The sequence below is a fragment of the Cnephaeus nilssonii genome (assembly GCF_951640355.1).
Source record: "Cnephaeus nilssonii genome assembly, chromosome: 10".
NCBI lineage: Eukaryota > Metazoa > Chordata > Mammalia > Chiroptera > Vespertilionidae > Cnephaeus > Cnephaeus nilssonii.
This window is the reverse complement of record NC_137081.1, coordinates 2739851-2764664: the sequence shown is the minus strand read 5'-3', so window position 1 is coordinate 2764664 and position 24814 is coordinate 2739851. Positions and strand designations below refer to the sequence as shown.

The 24814-nt window shown below is 38.9% G+C and overlaps 1 protein-coding gene across 10 annotated transcripts in view; it reads right to left on the bottom strand.

The window, feature by feature from the left end:
- PMS1 (PMS1 homolog 1, mismatch repair system component) overlaps window positions 1-24814 on the bottom strand; it is a 124227-nt gene that overhangs the window by 36060 nt on the left and 63353 nt on the right. For 3 of the 10 annotated variants that reach the window (XM_079782736.1, XM_079782740.1, XM_079782739.1), the window contains exons 13-16: window positions 22933-23039; window positions 19157-19230; window positions 9731-9799; window positions 8011-8075 (exon numbers count right to left, since the gene is read on the bottom strand). In XM_079782736.1, coding sequence (XP_079638862.1) covers window positions 19224-19230; window positions 22933-23039 — 114 coding nt within the window. In that variant the 3' untranslated portion in view covers window positions 8011-8075; window positions 9731-9799; window positions 19157-19223. Of the gene's footprint in view, window positions 1-8010; window positions 8076-9730; window positions 9800-17454; window positions 17801-19100; window positions 19231-21076; window positions 23040-24814 lie in introns of those variants that run through there. The other 7 variants (XM_079782743.1, XM_079782734.1, XM_079782737.1 and 4 more) reach the window with 6 other exon arrangements.

Here is a 24814-nt window from a genome sequence, read left to right as displayed (position 1 = left end):
AAATGTTGTTCATGGAACTGTTGGGGCCACGTACACAGTCACAGGAACATGGGTGCCCTGGATTAGCAAGCAGACGTCCTTTCTGCACCAGGGGCTGAGCTCTGCCCTGTGCGAGCAGAGTGAGGAGAGGCAGGAGGAAGCCTGAGCACCCCCAAAGCCGCTCTCATGCGGGCTGCTTAGGAAGGCGCACGTCGTTGTTAAATGGCCGTAGACACACGGTGCCTGCTCCAGTCTTGGCACTGTCTTCGCCTGCCTGCTGCCTTGGAGCTTCTGCCCCGGGTCAGGATGCTGGTCCAGTTTCTTCTCCCACGGCAACTGCCTCAGTGGACTAGTGGGCTAGAGAGAACCCTCTCCCTTCTCAGAGTTGACAGCCCGGGCTCCTGCCCTTCTGCACAGGAGAAGCTGGGCTTCCTGTCACTGCTGATGTTTGCACTTTCTAGAACTTCATGTAAATGGAGCCACGTAGTATGTAGCTTTTGTGTAAGGCCTCCTTCACGTGGCCTGTTTTTGAGGTTCAATCCTGTTGTGTCAGTAGATCATTTCTTCTTATTGCTGAATAGAGTTTCATTATATAGATAGACCTCAAAAACACTTAATTATTATTATACTTTGAATTTCATCAATAATATATTTGTAGACATTTGTGCTTTTTTCTCTTGCTACATAAACAACTACATAATATATTCATTTTGCTTCTCAACCTGCAGACACTTAAATATTTCCTACCTAACACTTAAAAAACAAGTTTGCTGATCTGAGACTGACAGGTGAGTCCTTAGCTAGGAGCCCCACCCTAAAACTACTGACTCCAATCTGGATTTTAACAAGCGCCCCAGGTAATTCACATGCACATCAAAGTCTAAGAGCACTGGTGCTCCCCGCACCCTCACAATTCTAACAAGAAACAGCACATATTGTATATGCAAAAGTGTACAAGCTTGTGTGTATGTTTATTGATAAACACAAGAGTCATTCACATCTATGACTTTCAGAAAATTATTATCCAAAATAAACTCATAAAACCCCCCAAAATATATAGATATGTACAGGTTGGAAATTCTAATTCTTATTTTAAAATTATCTTTTTACATATAAAATATTCCACAATCTTAAGAGTATAAAATAGTTTTCACAAGTTCCTGTTGAAGCATTTTCCAAAAGAGCAAATGCAGCACAAATAACTATTCTGTCTTCTATACAAGGATGTGCCGGTGATTAGTAGAGATTAACAGGTGATCATCTTCATGCATGTGATCAACAAGACCAAAGGTCACAGGGTTTTAGTTTACCATATGCCGCAAAATTCATGCAGCAACCCCCTTGGCATGTGCTTCCGGTATACACACCTTTTAACCCACAAATTAAAGTTAAATGTCAAACCATTCACTTGCATTCCTGTTAATATTTGCTCAAAAAAGTATCTGGAACTGAAGCTTTTCTCCTCTCTATGAAAAACTATTTTCAAAACCAGAGAAAACGGATTTATATGTACTAATTTTAACTGTACAGTAAGCAGTAACAAATAGCAGTTTATTATTAAACTCAGATAGATGTTCAGTTGGTAATCATCTAACCAACAGCTGTAATCTTTTTGGATTTCCTAGATAACACTTGATATTAAATGGTATTTATGTAACTACCATTTTGGATAAAGTTTCATGCTTTCACTGATTCAATTCTATCAATTTTAAGCTCCTATTTGAGGCTCTTCATAAAATCCTTCCAAATAAAGATTTTAAATCTCTCTTCCATATTTATTTCATTAATGCTAGCCAGAAAATAGAAATTTGTCCTTTTCAAATAATCTTTTCTAGAATTTCTTGATTCACTTTGTATCTTTTTGCACACGTTAGTTCTAAATATACATCTGAACTCTAAATGACTTCTGTTCATATTAATAGTCCATAACAAGCTATTAAATCTTCCTTACAACAGGCAATGATATGCCAGAGCATTTGCTCTGCATTTTGGTACTTTCATGAAAAGAACCTACAAACATCCCCAAAATAATTATAACACTAGCATTTCTTCATTAATAAATATTGTGTTTTCTATTCATATAACAAATTTTAGCAGTAGTCAGAAACTGTCATAGAAATTGTTCAAAAACAAGGACTTTTTGGATTTATTTAATCTTATTTGATAATGTATATGCATTATGCTTAGAGAGAGTATTTGGTCCCTTTAAATCCCTCAGTCACCTAAGTTAGTCCTATTCTGGAAGATAAAGTTATTTCCATGTTATTGTTAAGATCTCAGCAGAATAAAATAAGTAATATGAGAGTACATCTTTTTGTTTCTGTTTGGGGTCCTACTAATATTTATTACTTACTCTTCAGAGAGCAAGTTGAATTTGTGAAAAACAAAGCAGATACATTATATTCTATAATATCTAGGTTTTTTTTTAAAGTATTAATTAAAAAATAGAAAAATGTAATTAAAAGAGGGTTACATTTAAAATGATGTGCTTCTCTGGAAAATACAAAGGGAAAATGAAGCACATAAAATCCAAATCTGACAAAAAAGTTGAAAAGGGCGTGCTAAAATAAAATTCTAGTTAAATACAAGTGATTAGAGAATGTATAGGTCAGAAAGCGATAAGCTCTAATTTTAAAAGTCACCCAGAGTGCTTCCTCTGAGACAGCCTTTCAGATTGTCAGGCAGTGATGGAGGGAAGCAGAGATCCTGAACGACGCCTGAGTCAGAGCATCAGTTCTGAGGAAAAGCCAATTACAATTGTGGAATCTGCATCTGTTCGTTACCACGTTGTCCGTTTTCCAGAACATGAGACTAGGCGGTTTTCACAAATGACGTAAATGGAAATGTGTTTAGAAACAGCTAAGCAATGTGTGCAACATGCAAAAAATGTGATGTTACAGCTGAAAAGGAATCCACTCTTCTTCACATTGCTATTTATATAGACTCCTCTTGGTTCTATTTCTACGGACCTTTTTCTTACGAGGTATAATTAAAAGAATGACTCAACATTCCTTGAATGTTTAAAATTTCTACTACTTTTTCTATTAGGCTACAAAATATCTTCTACCAAGGTGTACGGAATGGCTTGCAGAGAACCTGAGTGATTTTGCAAACGGCATTAAGTTTGCCTGGTGAGTATGTGACATGTTTAGATGAGTAATCTTCTCATGGCCATTTCCATTTCAAGGCTCCGCTTTAGAGGCCATCAATAGACCTCTTAGGACATGTCATATCCGGGGCGCTGTCCTTCCCTAAGGGGTTCACAGTGCGCAAAAACATACGGAAGGCTCTGTGAGCAAAGTGCAGAAAAATAACCACCCTCATTTGTTCTACAGGGAATTCCTACCCCGCTTTGAAAATGTCAACACCACCTCCTCCCCCTCTCCCCCTCCCCCTCCCCCCAGAACACAGTTTGGGAATGCTTTAATAGATAATTAGAGATATTTAGGCAGCAAAATGTTAAAAGTAAAAATGGCCCGGATGTGAAAAACTAGTAAGTTAAAAATAATCTAAAGGAATTTAGGAGAAAAGAAGTTGTCGGGGAGCCCTCCTCTCGCTGTTACCCATTCGTCCGGCAGATAGTTACTGAGCACCAGCAGGGCCCACATAGTGCGGGGCACTGGGTAGGCGGCTTAGACTTCCTGGAAGCTGCTCCCACCCCTCCCTCATAGTCTTGCTCCGCCCCAAGACTAGGAATCTTTTTGAGAAAGACTTCTGTACATGAATAAATGCCAATTTCAACTCTTATGTAGTGTTAACCTTGTTTCACAAGCACTAACATTAGTAAAGGCACTTAACGGAAAATAACGAAATACTGATTATATGAAAGCTCTCTCAAAGCTGAAAAGTGAATATGAAGCAGTGAACTTTTGCTCAAGTTAAGGATAACAAAGCAATGTCAGTGAAAATATATTGTTCTTAACAATGGGCAAGAGATGGAGGATAATCTAGAAATACAGATAAGCACATGATGAATAATCTTTGCTTTTTAGGAATATAATGATGATTCCGATATTTTAAATAGCTTTATGGTTCAATAGATAAAAAACGCCATGAACCATATGATTTTTAATTAATTGAATGGTACCAACACTGCAGAACAACCCCATTTTTATTAGGGGATCTGTCCAATCAGCATATAAACCAGCCTAGAGGGCTCTTACTCTTCACATCTGGGATGATTTGAGCATAAATAACTGACAGCAATGGATTTAACTACAGAATGAAAGACTTCATGAGCACCTACCAATAAGAGTAAATAAATAAAGGAGAAAACCTTTTTTCTTAAAATAGAATTCCAACTAATAAAGTGGTAGAAATGATAGAATTACAAAAAAAGTAATTTGTCATGAATACCCCAGACTGGAGACTAACAGAGATGTGACAACTGAATGAATCAGGGGTCCTGGACCAAAGTGAGGACAGTGGAATACGTAACAAAATTTGGAATGACTCTTTTTTCTTTTTCTAGAAAGGACATTGGTGGGACAACTGGCACAGTTTGAATGTCTAGAGCAGTGGTTTCCAAAGTGGGGCACCAGCCCCACAGGGGGGCAATTTGAATTTTAAGGGGGGCAATTGAGAATGAGTTATTAACAGTGAATTTTTGGCATTTCTTATGGTTCTAGGGGCCTCATATATAGTATATAAATATATATTGTGACATATTTAGGGATTTCAGTTCTCTATTATATGTTTTGAAACTTTATTTGCTATTTTTTCATATCACTTCATATTATTATTATTTTTTAAACAATTTCTTAGCGATTTCTTCCTCAGCCCTTCAACTGTCCTTTTGTTCTTTTATTTTTCTCTTTCATGAATGCCATGTTCTTTGAAAGCTTGTTTAGACCAAGTTAATGGCCTTTTATTTATTTTTATTTTTTTAAAAATATATTTTATTGATTTTTTACAGAGAGGAAGAGAGAGGGATAGAGAGTCAGAAACATCGATGAGAGAGAAACATCGATCAGCTGCCTCCTGCACACCCCCCACCGGGGATGTGCCCGCAACCAAGGTACATGCCCTTGACCGGAATCAAACCTGGGACCCTTCAGTCCGCAGACCGACGCTCTATCCACTGAGCCACACCGGTTTCGGCAGTTAATGGCCTTTTAGGCTTCCTTCCTGTGAATAGGAGCTCACTTTGTGAATAATAAGAATTATATGTCACGGGGGACATCGGGATCTTAGAGATGCTTAGGTGGGGCATGGCCATAAAAAGGTTGGGAACCACTGGTCTGGAACATTACTGTGCAACAGAAATTTATGCAATGATGTGAATGGTCTGTACATCTGTGTCCTCCAATACGACAGTCACTGGGTGCTGAGTGCTTGAAATGTGACCAGTGTGACGGAGAAACTGAGTCTTTAACTTAATTTTAATTAATTCAAATGTAAATAGCCACACTTACATTTGGCTAGTGACTAGCATATTGGACGGCACAGGTTTATAGATTAGATAATAGCACTATGTCAATGTCAATTTCCTGATTTTCATAATTGTATTGAGATAGTGAGACTCCTTATTTTTAGGGTACACACAATGAAGTTTTAAGAGGTTCAGGGGCATTTGTGTGTAATCTCAAGACTTTTAAAAGTTTCAGAGAAAAGAAAGGAGAGAAAATGCTAAAGCAAATATGGTTCAGTATTTAATATTTGGAGTAAAGGGCATACAGAAATCATTGTACTATTTTTGCAACTCTTTTTTAAGTCCAATGTTATTTCACATTAAAAAAGAAAAGAATAAAAAAGTTGCATAAAATTAGTTGTTTCCACCAGAAAGAGAAAGAGGGAGAGGAACACTGATCAGTAGCCTCCGTACACGCCTCTGACAGGGATGGAACCCGCAACCTGGGGATGTGCCCTGGCTGGGAATTGAACTGGCCACCTTCTGGTGTACAGGACGATGCTCCAACCAACTGAGCCACCCCAGCCCAGAGCTTTTCACTTAATTTTTGCAATGTGAGCATTCAACTATTAATTTAATTTTCATAAAAAAACTCCTACATCACTCAAACAAGTATTCACTCCTTGACCAAAAGTGCATAATATAAGTTATTCTAAACTTTTGTAGTTAGCAGAGAAGAAAAGATAACAGAGCTCATATTTCAGCTTGAGTACTAGTTAAAGCAGAAAAGGTATTTCAAAGTTAAGGTCACTCAAGAGAACACAGACAACATGTTGGCCATCTCTCTGAGGATGTGGAACAAGTACAGTCGTTCCCACAGAATGAAATGGAAAGTCCTGCGATGAGTGAGATGTAGTGGGTTCGGCCTTAGGAAAATAAATTGTAAAGTGCCTATACATTCCAGCCATACGTGAACAACCAAATGTCAAGAATAAACACTGCAAAAGTTGTCAACTAGAAAACTGGGACAAAAGGGAATAAAAAGTACCTAAATTAATTTCAAGTCAGATTTCTCTTTTCTACACACACATTATTCCAGTATAAGCAGGTTTCTACTATCACTTCACTAAAATCATTTTTTCAGCAAGATCATATGTTTACTTTTCACTAATGTTTTGTCCTTAATGTTGATATGGTGTTCGATAACACAGACTCTGCCTTCTTAAAACATTCTTTTCTCCCGGCTTTGATCATCTATATTTTCTTATTTTCCTCTTTTCTTTATTCTGCTTTCGTATCCTTTGCACGTTCCCCTTTCTTTACTCATTTCTCTTTTTTAAACTAGATTTTCTTTTATTTCTTTTTTTAAAAAGAGAGATAGAGAGGAATGGAGAGGAAGAAAGAGAAACATCAATGTGAGAATCATCAACCGGCTGTCTCCTGCATGTTCCCTACTGGGGATTGAGCCTGAGACCCAGGCGTAATTGTTATTTCTAAGATTCGGTCCTAGGCCCACGTAATCTCTCCTCATTATACACACTATCCCTTGGTGATTTTATCCCACAGTCCTGTCTTCAGAAACCATGCGTTGCACATATGGGAATGAATCCAAAAAAACTCCTATCCTAAACTATTCCTGAAGTCCATACCCACTAATGGACTCGTGGGCGTATCTGGTTAGCTGTCTTTCAGAAACCTCTAACTCTGCAAGCCAGACATTAAAATCATCCTCTCCGACCCCTATGCTTCCTGCCTCCCCTGACACTGCTCTTCCTGTATTCCCTCCTGAAAATGGCACCACCGTTTGCTCGAGACAGAAGTGGGACTGATCTGTGTTCCTTCTCCATGACCTCCATGGAAAGGATCCTCACGCTGTGTGCATCCCACCATCTGGAGTAGATTCTCATGATCTGCAGTGGAGATGTTCTAGAAGGAAAAAGTGACTGTCCTCCTGGCCCGGGTTCTTTCTGCGTTTCTAATGCAGCATTCACCGCTCCCAGTCGCTCCTTACGCTGAAGGAAAGGAAAGCCAGGCAGCAGCAAGCACGTGGCACCGGAAGAAAGGCCTATGTCCAGCTGAGGTTTGGGCTATGGTTACCCACACTTGCGACAAACTAGACTCAGCTGAATGGGAAGCCTGAGATTTGAGAGGATTTTTGAAAGAAGTCACATTCCTTCCTTATTTAACCACTAAAGTAGGCGATGAGCTACCAAAAACGCACCAGCAGAAAGTGGATCCACCGAGAGCATACTCTTGAACGTGCACTTTAAATGTGGCCATGGACAAGAACCTTCGGGCAGGAAGTCCAGAGATCACAGCAGACAATGGACAAAAGGGTTCCTCCCGACAAGCCCACCGGGTGGGAGGGGAAGGGGGAGGGGAAGGAGGAGGCGAGGCCACTGTGTGCAGAAAGTGGGAGTGGATATTCGGGCACTCTGCTCACTGTCTACTGCAGTGTCACAAACTGTCACAAACGTAGCAGCTCACAATATGCACATTCATCTTGGTTTCTGTGGCCGCTGCAATTCATTTTATGAAGTCAGTGATACCCTGACACAAACCACAAAGACAGTACAAAAGAAGCAAACTACAGACCAATACCCCTCATGAATATAGACACCGAAATTCTTAACAAAGCATTAGCAACTAGAACTCAGCAATATATAAAAAGATTTACTCACAATGACCAACTGAAGTTTATTCCAGGGACACAAGGCTGGTTCACTATTTGAAAATCAATGTATTCCTGCATGTTAACAAGATAAAGAAATATCACCATATGAACTGATGCATAACAAGCATTTGACAAAATTCAATACCCATTTCATTTTAGAAAACTCAGAAAAATAGGGAAGAGGGCACTTCTTCAAGCTGATAGAGTATCTATAAAAACCTACAATTCATTGCACAACGGAACACTTTTGCCCTAAAATGGGAACAAGGAAAGGATGTGACCCCTACTCTAACCCAGTGCTGGAGGTACAGCCAGGGCAACCAGGCAGAAAAGGCAAACCAAATGCATAGGGACCGAAAAGAAGGACACGCTCCCTACTGGCAGATGACATGACTGTCCATATAGGAAATCCCATGCTGGACATGACAACAGTACAGGAGTGGAGAACAGATGAGCCACTATCGTGGCCAAGGGACTGGGTGGCGTGGAAGCACACAGCTGTGAAAGGTGACACGAGGGATCCCCGTGGTGACGGAAGTGCCTGTACCCTGACTGTTTCGCCATCAGAGTCCTGGCTGGGATACTGTGCTATGGAGTTTGACTGGGGTAAAGGGTACATGGGCTCTCTGTTTTACCATTTCTTAAAATTACATGCAAATCTAAATGATCTCAAAATCAACTTTCACTTTTAAAAATTCTTCAACAATGGCCTGGTTGGCATGGCTCAGTGGTTGAGCGTTGATCTATGGAGGTCACAGTTCGATTCCCAGTCAAGGGCACGTGCCCGGTTGCAGGCTTGATCCCCAGTGTGGGGTGTGCAGGAGGCAGCTGATCAATGATTCTCTCTCATCATTAATGTTTTTCTCTCTCCTCTCTCTCTCTCTCTCTCTCTCTCTCTCTCTCTCTCTCTCTCTCTCCCTTTCTCTCTGAAATCAATAAAAATATATTTTTAAAAAGCCAGCATGGCTCAGTGGTTGAGCATTGACCTATGAACCAGGAGGTCACAGTTTGATTCCAGGTCAGGGCACATGCCCGGGTTTTGGGCTCGATCCCCAGTGTGGGATGTGCCAGAGGCAGCCGATCAATGATTCTCTCTCATCATTGATGTTTCTATCTCTCTCTCCCTCTCCCTTCCTGTCTGAGATCAACAAAAAAGAATAAAATAAAAAAAGTCTTAAAAAATGCAAAGAAAAAAAACCTACCAAATAATTCTGCCTGAGAAATGTCTGTACTGCATAAAATATCGTTTCATCGTTTAGCTCATGTTCTTTGTGTTAAGTAATTAGTTTTGATGAAGACACACAAGAAACAATTTGGATAAAACTGTAATGCTGAATGTAGGATAACTAATTACATTTAGTAAAATATGTGAAATATTCATTAAAAGCTCTGATAACGTGGAATATGATGTTTCATATTACTGCATGCAAAAAGATGCCTATCTTTATGATATTTCAGACAGCTTGCATGCAAGAACACTTTTTCTCTTAAGAACCACCTTGTAATGGATCTCTACATTATTCAATTTCTTCTAGCTGTACCTTATGACATCGCTGATCCTCGTTAATCTTATAAACAGTCTCATCACTGTCAAGAGAGAAACTACACTGATGTAACCATCTGGTACAGGTGGAAATTGCAAAACTTTCTACAAAAATAATTAGCTGAATACTTCTAGATTTCTAGTTTTCTAACAAATTAAATGCATACAAATGTCATTTACTTACTGTGATCTGGGCCAATTTATTTAAAAAATTTTGAGTCTTAGTTTCTTCATATATACAATGGGATACTTCCTATGACAAATGACAAAATAAGAGTATAGAAATAATTAATTTCTGACCGAGACGTCACTGTTTCGATTCCTGGTCAGGGCACAAGCCTGGGTATCGGGCTCAATCCCTAGTGTGGGTCGTGCAGGAGGCAGCTGATCTGTGCTGATGTTTCTCTCTCATGGATGTTTCTATCTCTCTCTCCCTCTTAAAAACAATATAGAAACATATCTTTAAAAGAATTAATATTTCTCTCTCTCTCAAAAAAAAGGTTCTTTTTGGGAAAGGGAAGAGGTTGTGGGAGTTGTTTCTACAAAGCAGCACAATTGGCTAAAGTCACGAAAGGGAATTTGAGTCTTTTCCAGTGCAGACCTGAGCGTGAGACACTCCTGACGGCAAAGAGCATCGGCACAGTCATCGTGGGGTGAGACACCAGGAATCGGAGCTCTCCATCTCTCCATGCGTCCATGCATGTGTTAAATGTGCTTGCTTTTTGGGCAAGAGGACTGGATGTATCATCATCACTTTGGGATGCACACAGTGGCTTCAAACACAGGACACTGTCCAAGTTCACACTGCACATCACTTTCCCTGTATAATGTCGATATTAGATGCTAACGGCAGGGAAAAGGCAAAGTTGTTAAGAACAAGAGGCCTGAGGCCTGGGTTTAATGAAATTGTCTCCGCCACTTCCCAGCTATAAGACCTGTCAATTTACTTCATGTCCCTAAGGCTGAATTACCTCATTTAGAAAGGGGACAAGAATATTATAATATGTATAAAGTTCTTTGCACAATATTTTTCATATATTGAATGCAATAAATATTAGCTATTTATCATAATAATAATCTTAGGTAAAAAACTGCTCTTAGAGCTTAAATATAAAAGTGAAGTGGTATTAAAATATCTTCTTTAATAAGGTGAGATGCAAGGATTAGGACATAATTAAAGTGCAAAAGGCTACAAGTTGAAATTACTTACAGGAGGTTTTTGCTCAATATGGTCAATTTCCTAAGAAAGTATTATGTGCTCTGTGCCATAAATATTTGATTAAAAAATCATAAGTTCCTATTTAGTTCATTGATGGCAGTTTTCAAGCATAAAACTAAACAAAATTATTATAGTGAATAATCATCTTTATATTCATGAATAATTTACATTTTAAATACTTTAACAGTTATTTATCCTACTTAGAATATTAGTCAATTCATGCAAACAATAAGAATTTTATAAATATGTGAATTTGTATCCATAACAGTCAAATAACTTATCTTTAGAAATCAAATTATAATAAACTACATTATGAAACACTTTAAGATTAGAAATTAGATCTCTAAATATTAAAACGTTTGGGCCTGTGAAGGAGAAATTAACTAAGAAATTCCATCATTGTAAGTAACAGCTGCACAGTCAATATTTAATCACGATATTGTGGGACAGTTCAGGAGTGGAAGACGGGATTAACATATTGCTTTAAAACATTCCATTACTTTCTGCATCTGTTTACTGATAATAAAAGACACAGCTGTTCTAAGCGAAACACACTAACAGGTGGAAAGTGCCAATTTGGCATTTTACATAAAAGTTACTCTCTTCATTTCCTTTTGGAATACTCTAAAATTACACTCCAAGCACAGCTACCAATAACTTAAAGAACTTTTTATACAAATTTGGATCATTCTAGTCATTGAGAAACAGATATGCTCTTCCTCCGTGAACTCAAGATTATTTTTAAACAGCGCACATCCTGAACTAATTATAATTACCCCAGATGTTTTCCATAAAAATGGTCACACATTTAAACAGGGTTTCTTTAGCAACTGTTCTATATCAAATTTACTGCAAAGAGCATCAAAAGTATGAAGTAACACTATATCAGATTCACTGTGTAAATGACACATGATAATGAAGCTTGAGCTTATCATTTATTTTGACAAATACTCAGCTACTCTGTAGCCATATGCGTGTAATCCAAGGCCCTCACGAGGAAAGCTAATATTTTTATAATAAACTCTCAATCACTCACCTAAAGCATGTCAAAGTAACCAAAATTTGTGAACACCATAAACGACACCTTTATAGTTTTTATTTTTAAAACATAATACACCACAATCAACTGAAAATGTCCTGAATTAAAAAAGCTGACCCTATTCTAGTAATTTAATAAACCTGAATAACTAATTTTTAAATTTTATAAATTAAACAGTGACATGCTAAGACTACTACAAAATATTAGTAGTGAAATGGAGTGAAAAGATAGAGAGGAATATTAGCATATTGTTGATACATTTAATTTGGCCATTATATTTACTTTTAATATATAAAACTTAGAGAGGGAAAGTTAAGGGAGAATATCAAAGGAGTCCAAAGCATCCCAGTAACTTTCTTTTCTTTTTCTAAAGTAAAGACATTTGTCATAGCTTTAGAAAAAAAGGTTCACTAACATGTACACTTACAGTCCTTGACTACGTCTATATTTTGAGATATACACCTAAGAAAAAACATATAAAGTATGAATATTTTGCTTAAGATTATACAAAGCATTCAAATCTTCCCCCAATAGTTCCTTTTCCTTGTAAGCCCAGGTATAGATGATTTTACATTTAAATTAAACTCTACAGCTTTGCAGTGAAGTGTACTGAGTCAGGTCCTTTTGTTACAATAGTTTTTCCAGTCCTTTTGGAAATGAATTAAGACCAATGAAAATTCTATTAGTTTGCAGTTTAAGTTTTTTTTAAAATTCTTTATTGTTTAAAGTATTACACAAGTCTCCTTTCCCCCAATTGACTTCTCCCCAGCCACCCCACCTCCCCAGCAAATGCCCTCACCACCCCCCCTCCACCCCATCAGTGTCCATTGTTTATGCTCATATGCATGCATACAAGTCCTTTGGTTGATCTCTTACCCTCTCACCCCCTGCCTTCCCTCATAGGTTGGATAGTCTGTTCGATGCTTCTATGACTCTGGTTCTATTTGTGTTCATCAGTTTATGTTGTTCATTATATTCCACAAATGAGTGAGATCATGTGATATTTATCTTTCTCTGACTGGCTTATTTTGCTTAGCATAATGCTCTCCAGGTCCATCCATGCTGTTGCAAATGGTAAGAATTCCTTCTTTTTTACCACAGCATAGTATTCCATTGTGTAGATGTACCACAGTTTTCTAATCCACTTGTCTGTTACTTAGGCTGTTGCCAAATCTTAGCTATGGTAAATTGTGCTGCTATGAATATAGGGGTGCATATGTCCTTTCTGATTGGTGTTTCTAGTTTCTTGGGATATATTCCTAGAAGTGGGATCACTGGGTCAAATGGGAGTTCCATTTTTACTTTTTTGAGGAAACTCCATACTGTTCTCCACAGTGTCTGCACTAGTAGGCTTTCCCACCAGCAGTGCACGAGGGTTCCTTTTTTCCCGTATCCTCACCAGCACTTGTTGATTTGTTAATGATAGACATTCTGACAGGTGTGAGATGGTATCTCATTGTCGTTTTAATTTGCACCTCTTGGATGATTAGTGACTTTGAGCATGTTTTCATATGTCTCTTGGCCTTCCTTATGTCTTCTTTAGAAAAGTGTCTATTTAGGACCTTTGCCCATTTTTTGATTGGATTATCTTCCTTTTGTTAAGTTGTATGAGTTCCCTGTAAATGTTGGAGACTAAACCCTTATTGGAGATAACATTGGCAAATATGTTCTCCCATGCAGTAGGCTTTCTTGTTTTGTTGATGGTTTCTCTCACTGTGCAGAAGCTTTTTATTTTGATGTATTTTGTTTATTTTCTCCTTAGTTTCCATTGCCCTAGGAGCTGTATTGGTAAAGATATTGCTACGACAAATGTCTGCTATTTTGCTGCCTATGGCTTCTTCTAGGATTTTTATGATTTCCCGTCTTAGGTTTAAGTCCTTTATCCATTTTGAGTTTATAATGGTGTAAGGTGGTGGTCTAGTTTCATTTTTTTTGCATGTATCTGTCCAAATTTCCCAACACCATTTATTGAAGAGACTATCTTGACTCCATTGTATGCTCTTGCCTCCTTTGTCAAATATTAATTGAGCATAATGGTTTGGGTCAATTTCTGGGTTCACTGTTCTGTTCCATTGGTCTATATGTCTGTTCTTGTGCCAGTACCAGGCAGTTTTGAGAACAGTGGCTTTGTAATATAGCTTGATATATGGTATTGTGATCTTTCCAACTTTGTCCTTCTTGCTCAAGATTGCTGCAGCTATTCGGGGTCTTTTTTTATTCCAGATGAATTTTTGTAGAGTTTCTTCTAGGTCTTTGAAGTATGCCGTTGGTATTTTAATGGGGATTGCATTGAATCAATAGACTGCTGTGGGTAGTATGGACATTTTAATGATCTTGATTCTACTAATCCATGAACATGATCTTTTCTTCCATTCATTTATGTATTCCTCTATCTCTTTTTTTCAGTGTCCTGTAATTTTCTGAGTATAGGTCCTTTACATCCTTGGTTAAATTTATTCTTAGGTATCTTAATTTTTTTGGTGCAATGGTAAATGGGATTATTTAATTTCTCTTTCTGTGAGTTCATTATTGGTGTATAAAAAAGCCAGATTTCTGGTTGTTAATTTTGTATCCTGCTACATTGCTGAATTCATTTATTAAGTCTAGTAATTTTTTGAATGGAGTCTTTAGGGTTTTCTATGTATAATATCATGCCATTTGCAAATAATGACACTTTTTCTTCTTTTCCAATTTGGATGCCTTTTTTCTTCTTATCTAATTGCTATGGCTAGCACTTCCAGTACTATGTCAAACAGGAGTGGTGAAAGTGGGCATCCCTGTCTTGTCCCTATTCTTAGGGGAAATGGTTTTAATTTTTGCCCATTGAGTATGATGTTGGCTGTAGGTTTGTCATATAAGGCTTTTATTATGTTGAGGTATGATCCCTCCATTTCCATTTTGCTGAGAGTCTTTATCAGGAAAGGGTGCTAAATTTTGTCAAATGCCTTTTCGGTATCACTTGATATGATTATGTGATTTTTGTCTCTCAATTTGTTTATGTGATGAATCACGTTTATTGATTTGCGAATATTGTACCAGCCTTGCATCCCTGGGTTAAATCCCATTTGGTCATGGTGTATGATCTTTCTGATGTAATGCTGGATCCGATTTGCTAGAATTTTGTTGAGGATTTTAGCATCTATGTTCATCAGCGATATTGGCCTGTAATTCTCTTTCATTGTGTTGTCTTTATCTGGTTTGGGGATTAGGGTAATGCTGGCTTCATAGAAAGAGCTTGGAAGTGTGCCTTCCTCTTGAATTTTTGGGAATAGTCTGAGAAGGGTAGGTTTTAATTCTTATTTGAATGTTTGGTAAAACTCTTCTGTGAAGCCACTGGCCCCGGGCTTTTGTTTGCTGGAAGCTTTTTGATGACTGCTTGAATTTCCTCCTTAGTTATTTGCCTATTGAGATTTTTTTATTCTTCTTGATTGAGTTTTGGAAGGTCGTATTTTTCTAGGAATATGTCCATTTCCTCTAGGTTGTTTAGTTTATTGGAGCAGAGTTGTTCATAGTATTTTTTTTAACAATCTTTTGTATTTCTGTTGGGTCTGTTGTTATTTCACCTCTTTCATTTCTGATTTTGTTTATTTGGGTCCTCTCACTTTGCTTCTTGGTGAGCCTGGCCAGAGGTTCATCAATCTTGTTGATCCTTTCAAAGAACCAGCTCTTGGTTTCATTGATCTTTTGTATTGTTGTTTTGGTCTCTATTTCATTTATTTCTGCTGTGATTTTTATTATCTCCTTCCTTCTGCTCACTCTGGGCTTTTCTTGTTGCTCTCTTTATAATTCTTCACGTTGTAGAATTAAATAATTTATTACCAGTTTTTCTTGTTTTTTTGAGGTAGGCCTGTAATGCTATGAACTTCCCTCTCAGGACTGCTTTCACTGTGTCCCATAGGTTTTGGATTGTTGTGTTTTCATTGTCATTCATTTCCAGGATGTTTTTAATTTCTTCTTTCATCTCTTTGATAAACCCAATCATTGTTTAATAGCATGCTATTCAGCCTCCAAGTGTTTGAATTTTTGTGATTGTTTTTATTGTAGTTGATTTTTAATATTAGGCCATTGTGGTCTAAGACGATGCTTGATATGATTTCAATCTTGTTTTTGGAGAGACTTTGCCTGTGACCCAATATGTGGTCATCTTTGAAAATGTCCCATGTGCACTTGAGAAGAATGTATATTCTGTAGCTTTGGGTGAAATGTTCTGAAAATGTCAATTAAGTCCATCTGATCTAGTGAGACATTTAGGATTGCTGTTTCTTTGCTGATTTTTTTGTCTAGAGGATTCATCAGTGGGGTATTAAAGTCCCCTACTATGATTGTATTGCTGTTGATCTCTCCCATAAGTATTTTTATGTATTTGGGTGCTCCTGCATTGGGTGCATATATGTTTACCAGAGTTATATCCTCTTGTTGTATCGATCCCTTTAGTATTATGAAGTGGCCTTCCTTATCTCTTGTTATGGCCTTCACTCTGAGGTCTATTTTGTCAGATATAAGTATTGCCTGGGTAGTGGGCTTGGTCCCGGTGGGGGCTGTGCAGGAGGCAGCCAATGGGTGTTGTGCTCTCACATCAATCTTTCTCTTTCTCTCTCCATCTCCCTTCCTTTCTCTCTAAATATCAATAAATTTTAAAAAAGTTAACAGAGGTAATAAAATTACACATAAGAAATGTAATACAAAGTCTACTAAGCACTGAATGTTATTGACACGAGAGCTAGGGTATAGAAGTAGTTACTTTATTGTCCTGAAAAACACAAAAAGTGGGTTTTGGCCAGGCAGTGGGTTAATGATTAGTGCAGAGTCCTACACAGCATGAGTGAGTAGAAAGAAATAAAAATGCACAGCTCTCGTGGTGATGGAACAGCGCAGCTCCCTCCAACCCTGAGCTCTTCCTATCGCCTCCGGGGCAGCTCTCCGCTCACAGTGCTTCCTTTGTGTCTTCTCTAGGTCTTTCCACTTTCTCTTTTCTTTAGTATTTAATTTGAATATTTTCTTTATGTTAATGGTTTTTATTTTTTTAATATATTTTATTGATTTTTTACAGAGAGGAAGAGAGAGGGATAGAGAGTCAGAAACATCAATCAGCTGCCTCTTGCACACCCCCCACTGGGGATGTGCCCGCAACCAAGGTACATGCCCTTGACCGGAATCGAACCTGGGACCCTTGAGTCCGCAGGCCGACGCTCTATCCACTGAGCCAAACCGGTTTCGGCTGTTAATGGTTTTTAATCTCATTTTGTAACCCACTTCAAATTCTTTTTGGAAATAGTGTACAAGTCATTTTTATTTTTATTTCAAAGTCCCCCCTCCCTTTTTACCAGTGTTGTTCTCTTAACTGATTCAGTAATGAGATATTTTTAATATTTAATATTTAATACTATTTTACATTTAATTCTAAATTTTAATTGGTATTACCACTCCATATCTGGTACTCAGCTAGTATGGCTGAACAACAGGGAACCAAGTAGTCAAGCATCTCTTTCTCCACATGGCCCTTGGTAGACTGGCTCCTTTTTTTACTCATTTCAGAGAAGAAAGGAGAGAGAGAAAGAGAGAGAGAATGAGAATGAATGAATCATTGATCGGCTGCCTCCTTCCACACAAGGAATTGAGCCCACAACCTGGGCATGGGCCCTGACTGGGAATTGAACTGTGATCTCCTGGTTCACAGGTCGACGCTCAACACCTGAGCCACACCGGCCAGGCTAGATTGACTTCTTAGGAGGTAACTGACTTACCCAGAGAAACTGTTTCAACGTAGACAGAGGAAAGCTGCCAGGCTTCTGTGACTTTGCCTTGGGAGGCAGGGAGACTCACTTCTGTTATAACCTAAAGGTCAAAGTAGTCATGAACTAGCCCAGATTGAAGACAGTGAATGGAGAGACTCCACCTCTTGATGTAGGAATGTGTGGACAAGACAGTAAATATAATCGTGCCATTTGGGAGCCAGCTACCTCAGCAACATTGTTGAGAATATATAAACCCAACTTCTGAAAAAAAAGAATGATGTCCCATAAGAAAAGCCTGTTTCTTCTTGTCATTCATTTTTATGATCTAAATTACAGAACATAATTAAAATGCCCGTGAGAAAAGCCAAGTCTAACTTTCCAAAGTGGAGAACCATAAACAGACTCATATTCTGATTAAATTTTAGTATATGTTTGAGTTAAAAAATGTATTTGTATTCTATCTCAAGAGCCTAGCATTTGGCCAATGGATTATGTACTTCCTTGTTAACACAAGTGTGGTTCCTAAAGCAGTAGTATAAGCATCACCTGAGAACTTGTTAGAAATGCAAAATATCAGACCCTATCCCAGACCTACTGAATTACCCAGGTATTTTTACAAGATGCCCAGGAGATTCACAGGCATGCTCGTTTGAGAAGTGCTGCGTAGGCCATACCCATATACCAGGATACACAGAATATCCTCAAAGTCGTCATCTGGAGAAACCCAGAAAACATGCAGTCCTCTTCTTCCAACTTTGGGAACAGAGAAAGATTGCACTTGACTTTGGTTTTAATTGTGAAAATAGCTAAAACTTGATGGCTCCTATAATATCTTTGACAAGTTAGAAACTGCATGTGTTGAGAGGAAATCTTGTTTTTATCTGGAACATCAAGGATCATCACTATGAATGTGGGAAAGTGTTTGATCTATAACAGATTTTTATGTGATTCGGGAAGCTAAGGAGAAAAGGCCAAAAAAATTGCAAACTCCCAAGTAGATAATAAGTACCTTATATACATTTAGCTATTTACATGTAAAAGCACATGGAAATTTTTTTTTTTTGCTATCATTATCAGTGAATTACTTATAATACATAGATGCTCCTTGACTTACATTAGGGTTACATCCTGATAAACCCATCACCAATTGAAAATATCCTAAGTCAAATGTGCACTTAATAAACCTAACCTCCCGAATATCATAGCTCAGCCTTATCTACCTTAAATGTTGTCAGAACACAAACTAAAAACTGCTGGTAACATAGTACACTGTAAAGTATCAGTTGTTTACCAACATGATCATGTGCCCGAGAGGGAGCCGTGGCTCACTGCTGCCCACATCATGAGAGTATCATACAGCATACTGCCTACCACTAGTACAGAAAAAGATCAAAATTCGAAAGTAGTTTCTACTGAATGTGTATTGCTTTTGCATCATGGATAGTCGAAAAATCCCAAGTTGAACCATTGTAACTTGGGGACCTACTGTATTTTTGGGCAGAATAGCAACACTGTCTTGCAAGTTAATTTGCTATAATTGATCAATGTCTTTAGATAAAATTTAAAAATAAAGATGCCCTTCTAAATTAAATAATAAATTAACTTTTGAAAACATACCATTTTCTTCCAAAAATATGATCAATCCATTCACAATTTCTTGCCTGTTTCTTCTTGTCATTCATTTTTATGATCTAAATTACAGAACATAATTAAAATGCCTGTGAGAAAGTTCTTAACAATCAAGTAAGTTCAACATTAAAGATAAATCTAAATTTTTCAGCCATTCCTTTGTCTTGTTAAGGATCTAGACATAAATGCTACCTAAAAAATTATATTTGAATATATAAATCCTTTATAAATGAAGATCTTTCATTTAAGGGACAAATAGAAACTTTAGGTTGGTTTCCAAAAGGCCTCAGATACAAGACTAGATTAAAATGTAAACACCAGATTCAATCATCTTTTAAAAAGATATTGAGTGGTTTTCGTAGTCTGCAAGGAACTCAGGACTGGCTGAAATCATACTGACTTCTTAGTACACAAAGGAATGGCAAATGACCTTCCATTCCTCCAGTAATCTGCTAGCACCATAAATTAACAGAATAAGGAGATACCAGTTTGGTTCTATTATGGCATCGTCCCAGGGAATCTAAAGCGTACACTGCGAGGCGACGAGGGCCTCAGTAACTGTCAGATAGACGTTGTTGCCACACAGCCTTTCACTCAGTGTGGATCACACGTTGTCTGAATTCTCAAGTAGCCTACTCACTTGCTCTGACTTAAATTTGGCTAAAGTGTTCTGAACCTTATTGTGTACGTTCCTAATTCAAACTTTAATGGTTTTGCCAGCCGGTATGGCTGTGGTTGAGTGTTGACCCAGGAATCAGGAGGTCATGGTTCGATTCCTGGTCAGGGCACATGCCTGGGTTGTGGGAGTGATCCCCAGTGTGGGGTGTGCAGGAGGCAGCCAATCAGTGATTCTTTCTCATCATTGATGTTTCTCTCCCTCCCTCTCTGAAATCAATAAAAATATATTTAACACACACACACACACACACACACACACACACACACACACACACACAAACCTAATGTTTTTCACAATCCTTAGGATAAGATTTCCCCAATCCTTAGGGGCTTATGAGAACTTTATGATCAAGGCACTGCCTATCACTCTAACCCACTCTTCATTTACTCAGGATCTAGTGATACAGAATTCCTTGCGCTCACCAATGAGCTGGCACCTGCTGTTCCCTCTGCCTGGAACACTGCCCTTTCCTTTCTTCCAATTTCTCCCATCGATTTCTCCCAGTGGGGAGTGGATACCCCTGTATGCTCCCACAATATATACATGTCCTCATAATACTTCACACTGCAAGTTTTTCTCCCCTGGAGGGCCAGGGATGTCTTCTCTCTGTATTGTGTTCAGCACTGAGTGTGACATTCACTAAATGATGCTGACTAGGCAAAGGAATGAGTATACCACTGAAGTGCCAAGGGAGGGTTTGTTATAGGGACTACAAGTTCAATGGCGTAGGGTGGAAGAAATCTACTTTTCTTCTCATTCATTTAAAAGATTTTATGGAAAAAGTGGGCTAGCTCACGAGCATTTAAATATGGTCAATAAGTAATGTAGTGGTAATTACCTGAAAAGAGGTCATTCCATTCCTGCTAATAAATATTCACAACAAAAAAGGAAGAAACATTACAGAATCTTATGATTGTGTACATGGGGGTCAAATTCAACATCTTCATTTCAGAGATGAAGAATTAAATGTCTAAAAGTATGGTCAGGGTGAGGGCTTAAACTTGAGGGTTTTTTTTGGTTACAGAGATGGCAGATTTTAGTAAGAATCAGTAAGGAAAACTAAACTGGCCCTGATCCCGCCCACTGCTACTGCCCCAGACCCCCGCTTAGAAACAAACGTTGTAGCCCGGAGTTGATCTAACATCCCCAAGAATGGCATCAGGAGTCCTTTATACTTTCATTTCCCCCCTTACGTTGACCCTAATGACTCTTTAGGGCTTATTCTTCATTGCAGGTGGGTAACAGTGGTAAAGAACTTGAGTTCTGGCATAAGTCTCAATAGTACCCACAATCCTAAGTTTACTGTGAAGATCAAACAAGATCATGCAAGGTAATGCACCATGTACTCAGCAAACAGGTGGCAAATACCTGCTCTCATTACTGCTAACCTGATTGGCAGAATCCAGAACTGGAAAGAGAAATGTGTTTATTTATTCACCCCAGAGGTCGTTGTAGGACATCTTAAACAATCACACACAGATTCAGCTAGAAAATGAGCCCAAAATTTCGCTTAGGGCTGGTTCAAATGTAAAGATGCAAATTTCATCATCCTCTTTATCTCCATGAGCTTTTCTCAATTTACCCAGTAAATTAAAAAATATTTCTCCCAGAAAGGTCTCTCTGAGAAGGACCCCCAATTTTTAAAGGGGTTAATGAGGAAAAAATAGTATTTGGGTTCTGGAAAACAAGGCAGTGTTGACAGGAGAAAGGCCTGGCTACAGGGAGAATTCCAGGTATCACAACTTGCACCTCTTATATAACTCAAGGGTCTTAGCAATTAAAAATTTCTCCTTGAGAAATATGGGAGGTGGTGTGAGTGTGGAGATACTATATCCTATAGTATATTTTACTTCATACAACAAACATATTCATTGGAAATCATGTTTCAATTTTTTATAAATGAAGTATTTTGATGCATTGTGGGACCTGTTTTTTGAAAGGACATATGGGGAACAAATAATCTTAACTTAAATATTCTGTTAAAAATGTAGATCTTGCCCTAGCTGGTTTGGCTCAGTGAATAGAGCATTGGCCTGTGGACTGTAAGATCTCAGGTTCGATTCCGGTCAAGGGCACATGCCTGGGTTGTGGGCTCGATCCCCAGTGGGGGGTGTGCAGGAGTCAGCCAATCAGTGATTCTCTCTCATCATTGATGTTTCTCTTTCTCTCCCTTTCACTTCCCCTCTGAAATCAATAAAAAAATAAATAAAGAACTTCCCATGCCCTCTGACAAATTTTAACCACAAAGCCCAATAATGTCCATATAAGAGTGGTAAAAGGCAGAATTTTCAGTTATCTTTTTTCTTCCTCTTCATTTTCTCACTTTGTCCCACTTCCTGTCTCACCAGCCTTTGAGCAATGATTGACAGCTTGTCAGATATGCCAGCCGAGTATGATTTCTCCCTGCACAGGGCTAAGCCAGTATCTTAGTCAGCTCAGACTGCCTTAACAAATACTATAGACTAGTGACTTAAACTACAGATATTCTGAGTTCTGAAGGCCAAAAGTTCAAGATCAAGGTACAGTCTGATCGGTTTCTGATGAAGGCCACCTTCTCTCCATACCTCACACTGGGGGCAGGGTGCCGGGAGGAGAAACGGAGAACTAGCCAACTGTCCTATAAGGGCGATAATGCCACGGTGACGGTGCCCGCTTAGGACTTCCTCTCACCTAATTGCCTCTTCAAACACCTCACATGGGGGTAGGACTTCAATGTATTAACTTGGGAGACACAGTTCATTTCCTAGCACCTAGTAAATCAACCACCCAAGAATGCTATGGATTTTCAATTTTGTTGCTTACAACCAATTATAAAGGCTGGTTCTTCAAAATAAAATGAATAGTCTATATTAGTTTATTTAAGTTTTCTACAGTTTAAAACATTTTTCAATATATAAACAAGCCAGTAAATCTTCACTTAAAATAAGTGAACCAATGAACACTGATCAGAGATAGTTCAAACACTGATTCGTATTATTTATGACCAAATCAATTTCAACAGTAACTAATTTTCTTAAATATGTTTAATCATGTAGCTTCTGGAAGATGAGTTAAATGATGAAAAAATGGGCGACCATGCACACACCCTTTAATTTCATTTCCAAACTGCTGCTTCATTCTGTAGATGAGGTCTTGGATGTCCTCTTTCGGTAAGTACATGGGTAACTGTCTAGATAGACGCACCGCTTCTCCCTGTGAGGAGAGAGCCAGACATTTTTACTGTGATACACCCGGAGGCAGAAATATGTTAGTCCTGGCAAGAAGGAAGACAGAATATTGATTATATTCTTTTTTATTATTCATTTGCTCAACAAATATTTATTAAACACCAGTTACGTGCTAGTCATTTTTGTAGGTTACAGGAATACAGCAGAGAACAGGACAAACAAGATCCTGGCTCTTGTGAAATTTACATTCTAGCTCAAAGAAACAGAAAACAGAAAAGACAAAGCAAACTGCAGTCATGTGTACAAATTAAACTGAGCAACACGATAGGAAGTAATTGTGTGGTTAGGAGGAGCTTTCTTGAGGTGAGCTGACATTTAAGCTTCAATTTAAACCAGGAGCCAGGATGCAAGTGTCCCGGGTAGAGAAAAGCCTTTGGGCGGAGGAACCGAAAGAATCAAGTGACCGTGTCAGCAGCCGCATTACTAAAGGGGAGCGAGGACCAAGACAGGGAGGGGAGCAGGGGGCACCTCACCCTTTAAACGGGTGAGCAACTTGGGTTTTCATCCGAATGCGCAGGGCAATAACCAGAGGGTTTTAAGCAAGAGCCTGGCATTGCTTTCACAAGTGGCATCTGGCTGCTGTGTGAAGCATGGCCTGAGGCAATCACTGCAGTCCTAGGGAGTCTGACCAGGGTGACGGGAGTGGGCACGGAGGGAGGTGTGAAGACTCCTGGCACCAGCTGGAGGTGGTCAAGACTTACTGATGAACTGGTTATGAGGGATGCAGAATTAAGGACCATGTCCGCATTTCTGGATGGTGATGCTGTTTTCTGAGACAGTGAAGACTGAGAGTCTGGGGTTAAAATGGTATTAGTAAAGCTGGCTTCTTTTAAGATTAAAAAAAAATTGTACTTCGAAGATTTTAAATCCTAACATCATTCTAACCACACAGCCTCTCCTATTATACTCCCAACCATCCTACTCCTTTATGCCAACAAAACCTATTCCTTTTCTTCGCTTTGACCTTTAACCTCCTTATTCTCCTGGTCCACTAGCAAGCACCCTTCTGTTAACTTCCCCCAAATAAGGTACGAGTAGTGAATAAGAATAAAGGACACTGTATCTAGCTTCCTGCATTTCTTTTAACTCCTACTAATCTAAAGGCAGATTCCCAGGAGAATGTAATTAGTCTCTCTCTCTCTCACACCCGGAATGGTTTCTTGTATTATAACGTGTTCAAACTCCTTCACATCCCGTTCTCCCACCAGCCAGGCTGCCCCTCTCCACGTCCGGAGAAACCCTGCCAAGCAGGCTGGCCAGCGACCAAACTGCTGCTGGGTCCAACGCCAGCCAGCGCCTGGGAGCCCCGCGCCGCCTGGAAACCGTCCTCTTCTCGCAGCCGCCTCGCAGCGCCGCCGGCTCCAAGTTTCCTATCTTTTCTCCCATTCCCAGATCCCAGTGCCTCTCCAGCCCCTTCACTCGCAGCAGACAACCCTCCCAGTCCTTTACCACATGAATCATACATGACTTCTCTCAGGTTTACCTCAGAATATTTACATGCACGTTCCCTCCCCTTCTGCTCCTGGTTCAGAGAACGGTTTCTCCTTCCTAAAGTTTGTATCATGTTGCATCTTCCTTCCTGCCTCTGCTGGAACATCTACTCTCCAACCTCTTGTGTCAGTGTTTTCTACCAAATTCAATACAAACATGCGAACACCTCTTCTCTTCCTTTCACCACCACGGGCGTGCTGCCCACTGTTTGCACCACCACCACCGCCTTCCACCCCTATCTTCCAGTGT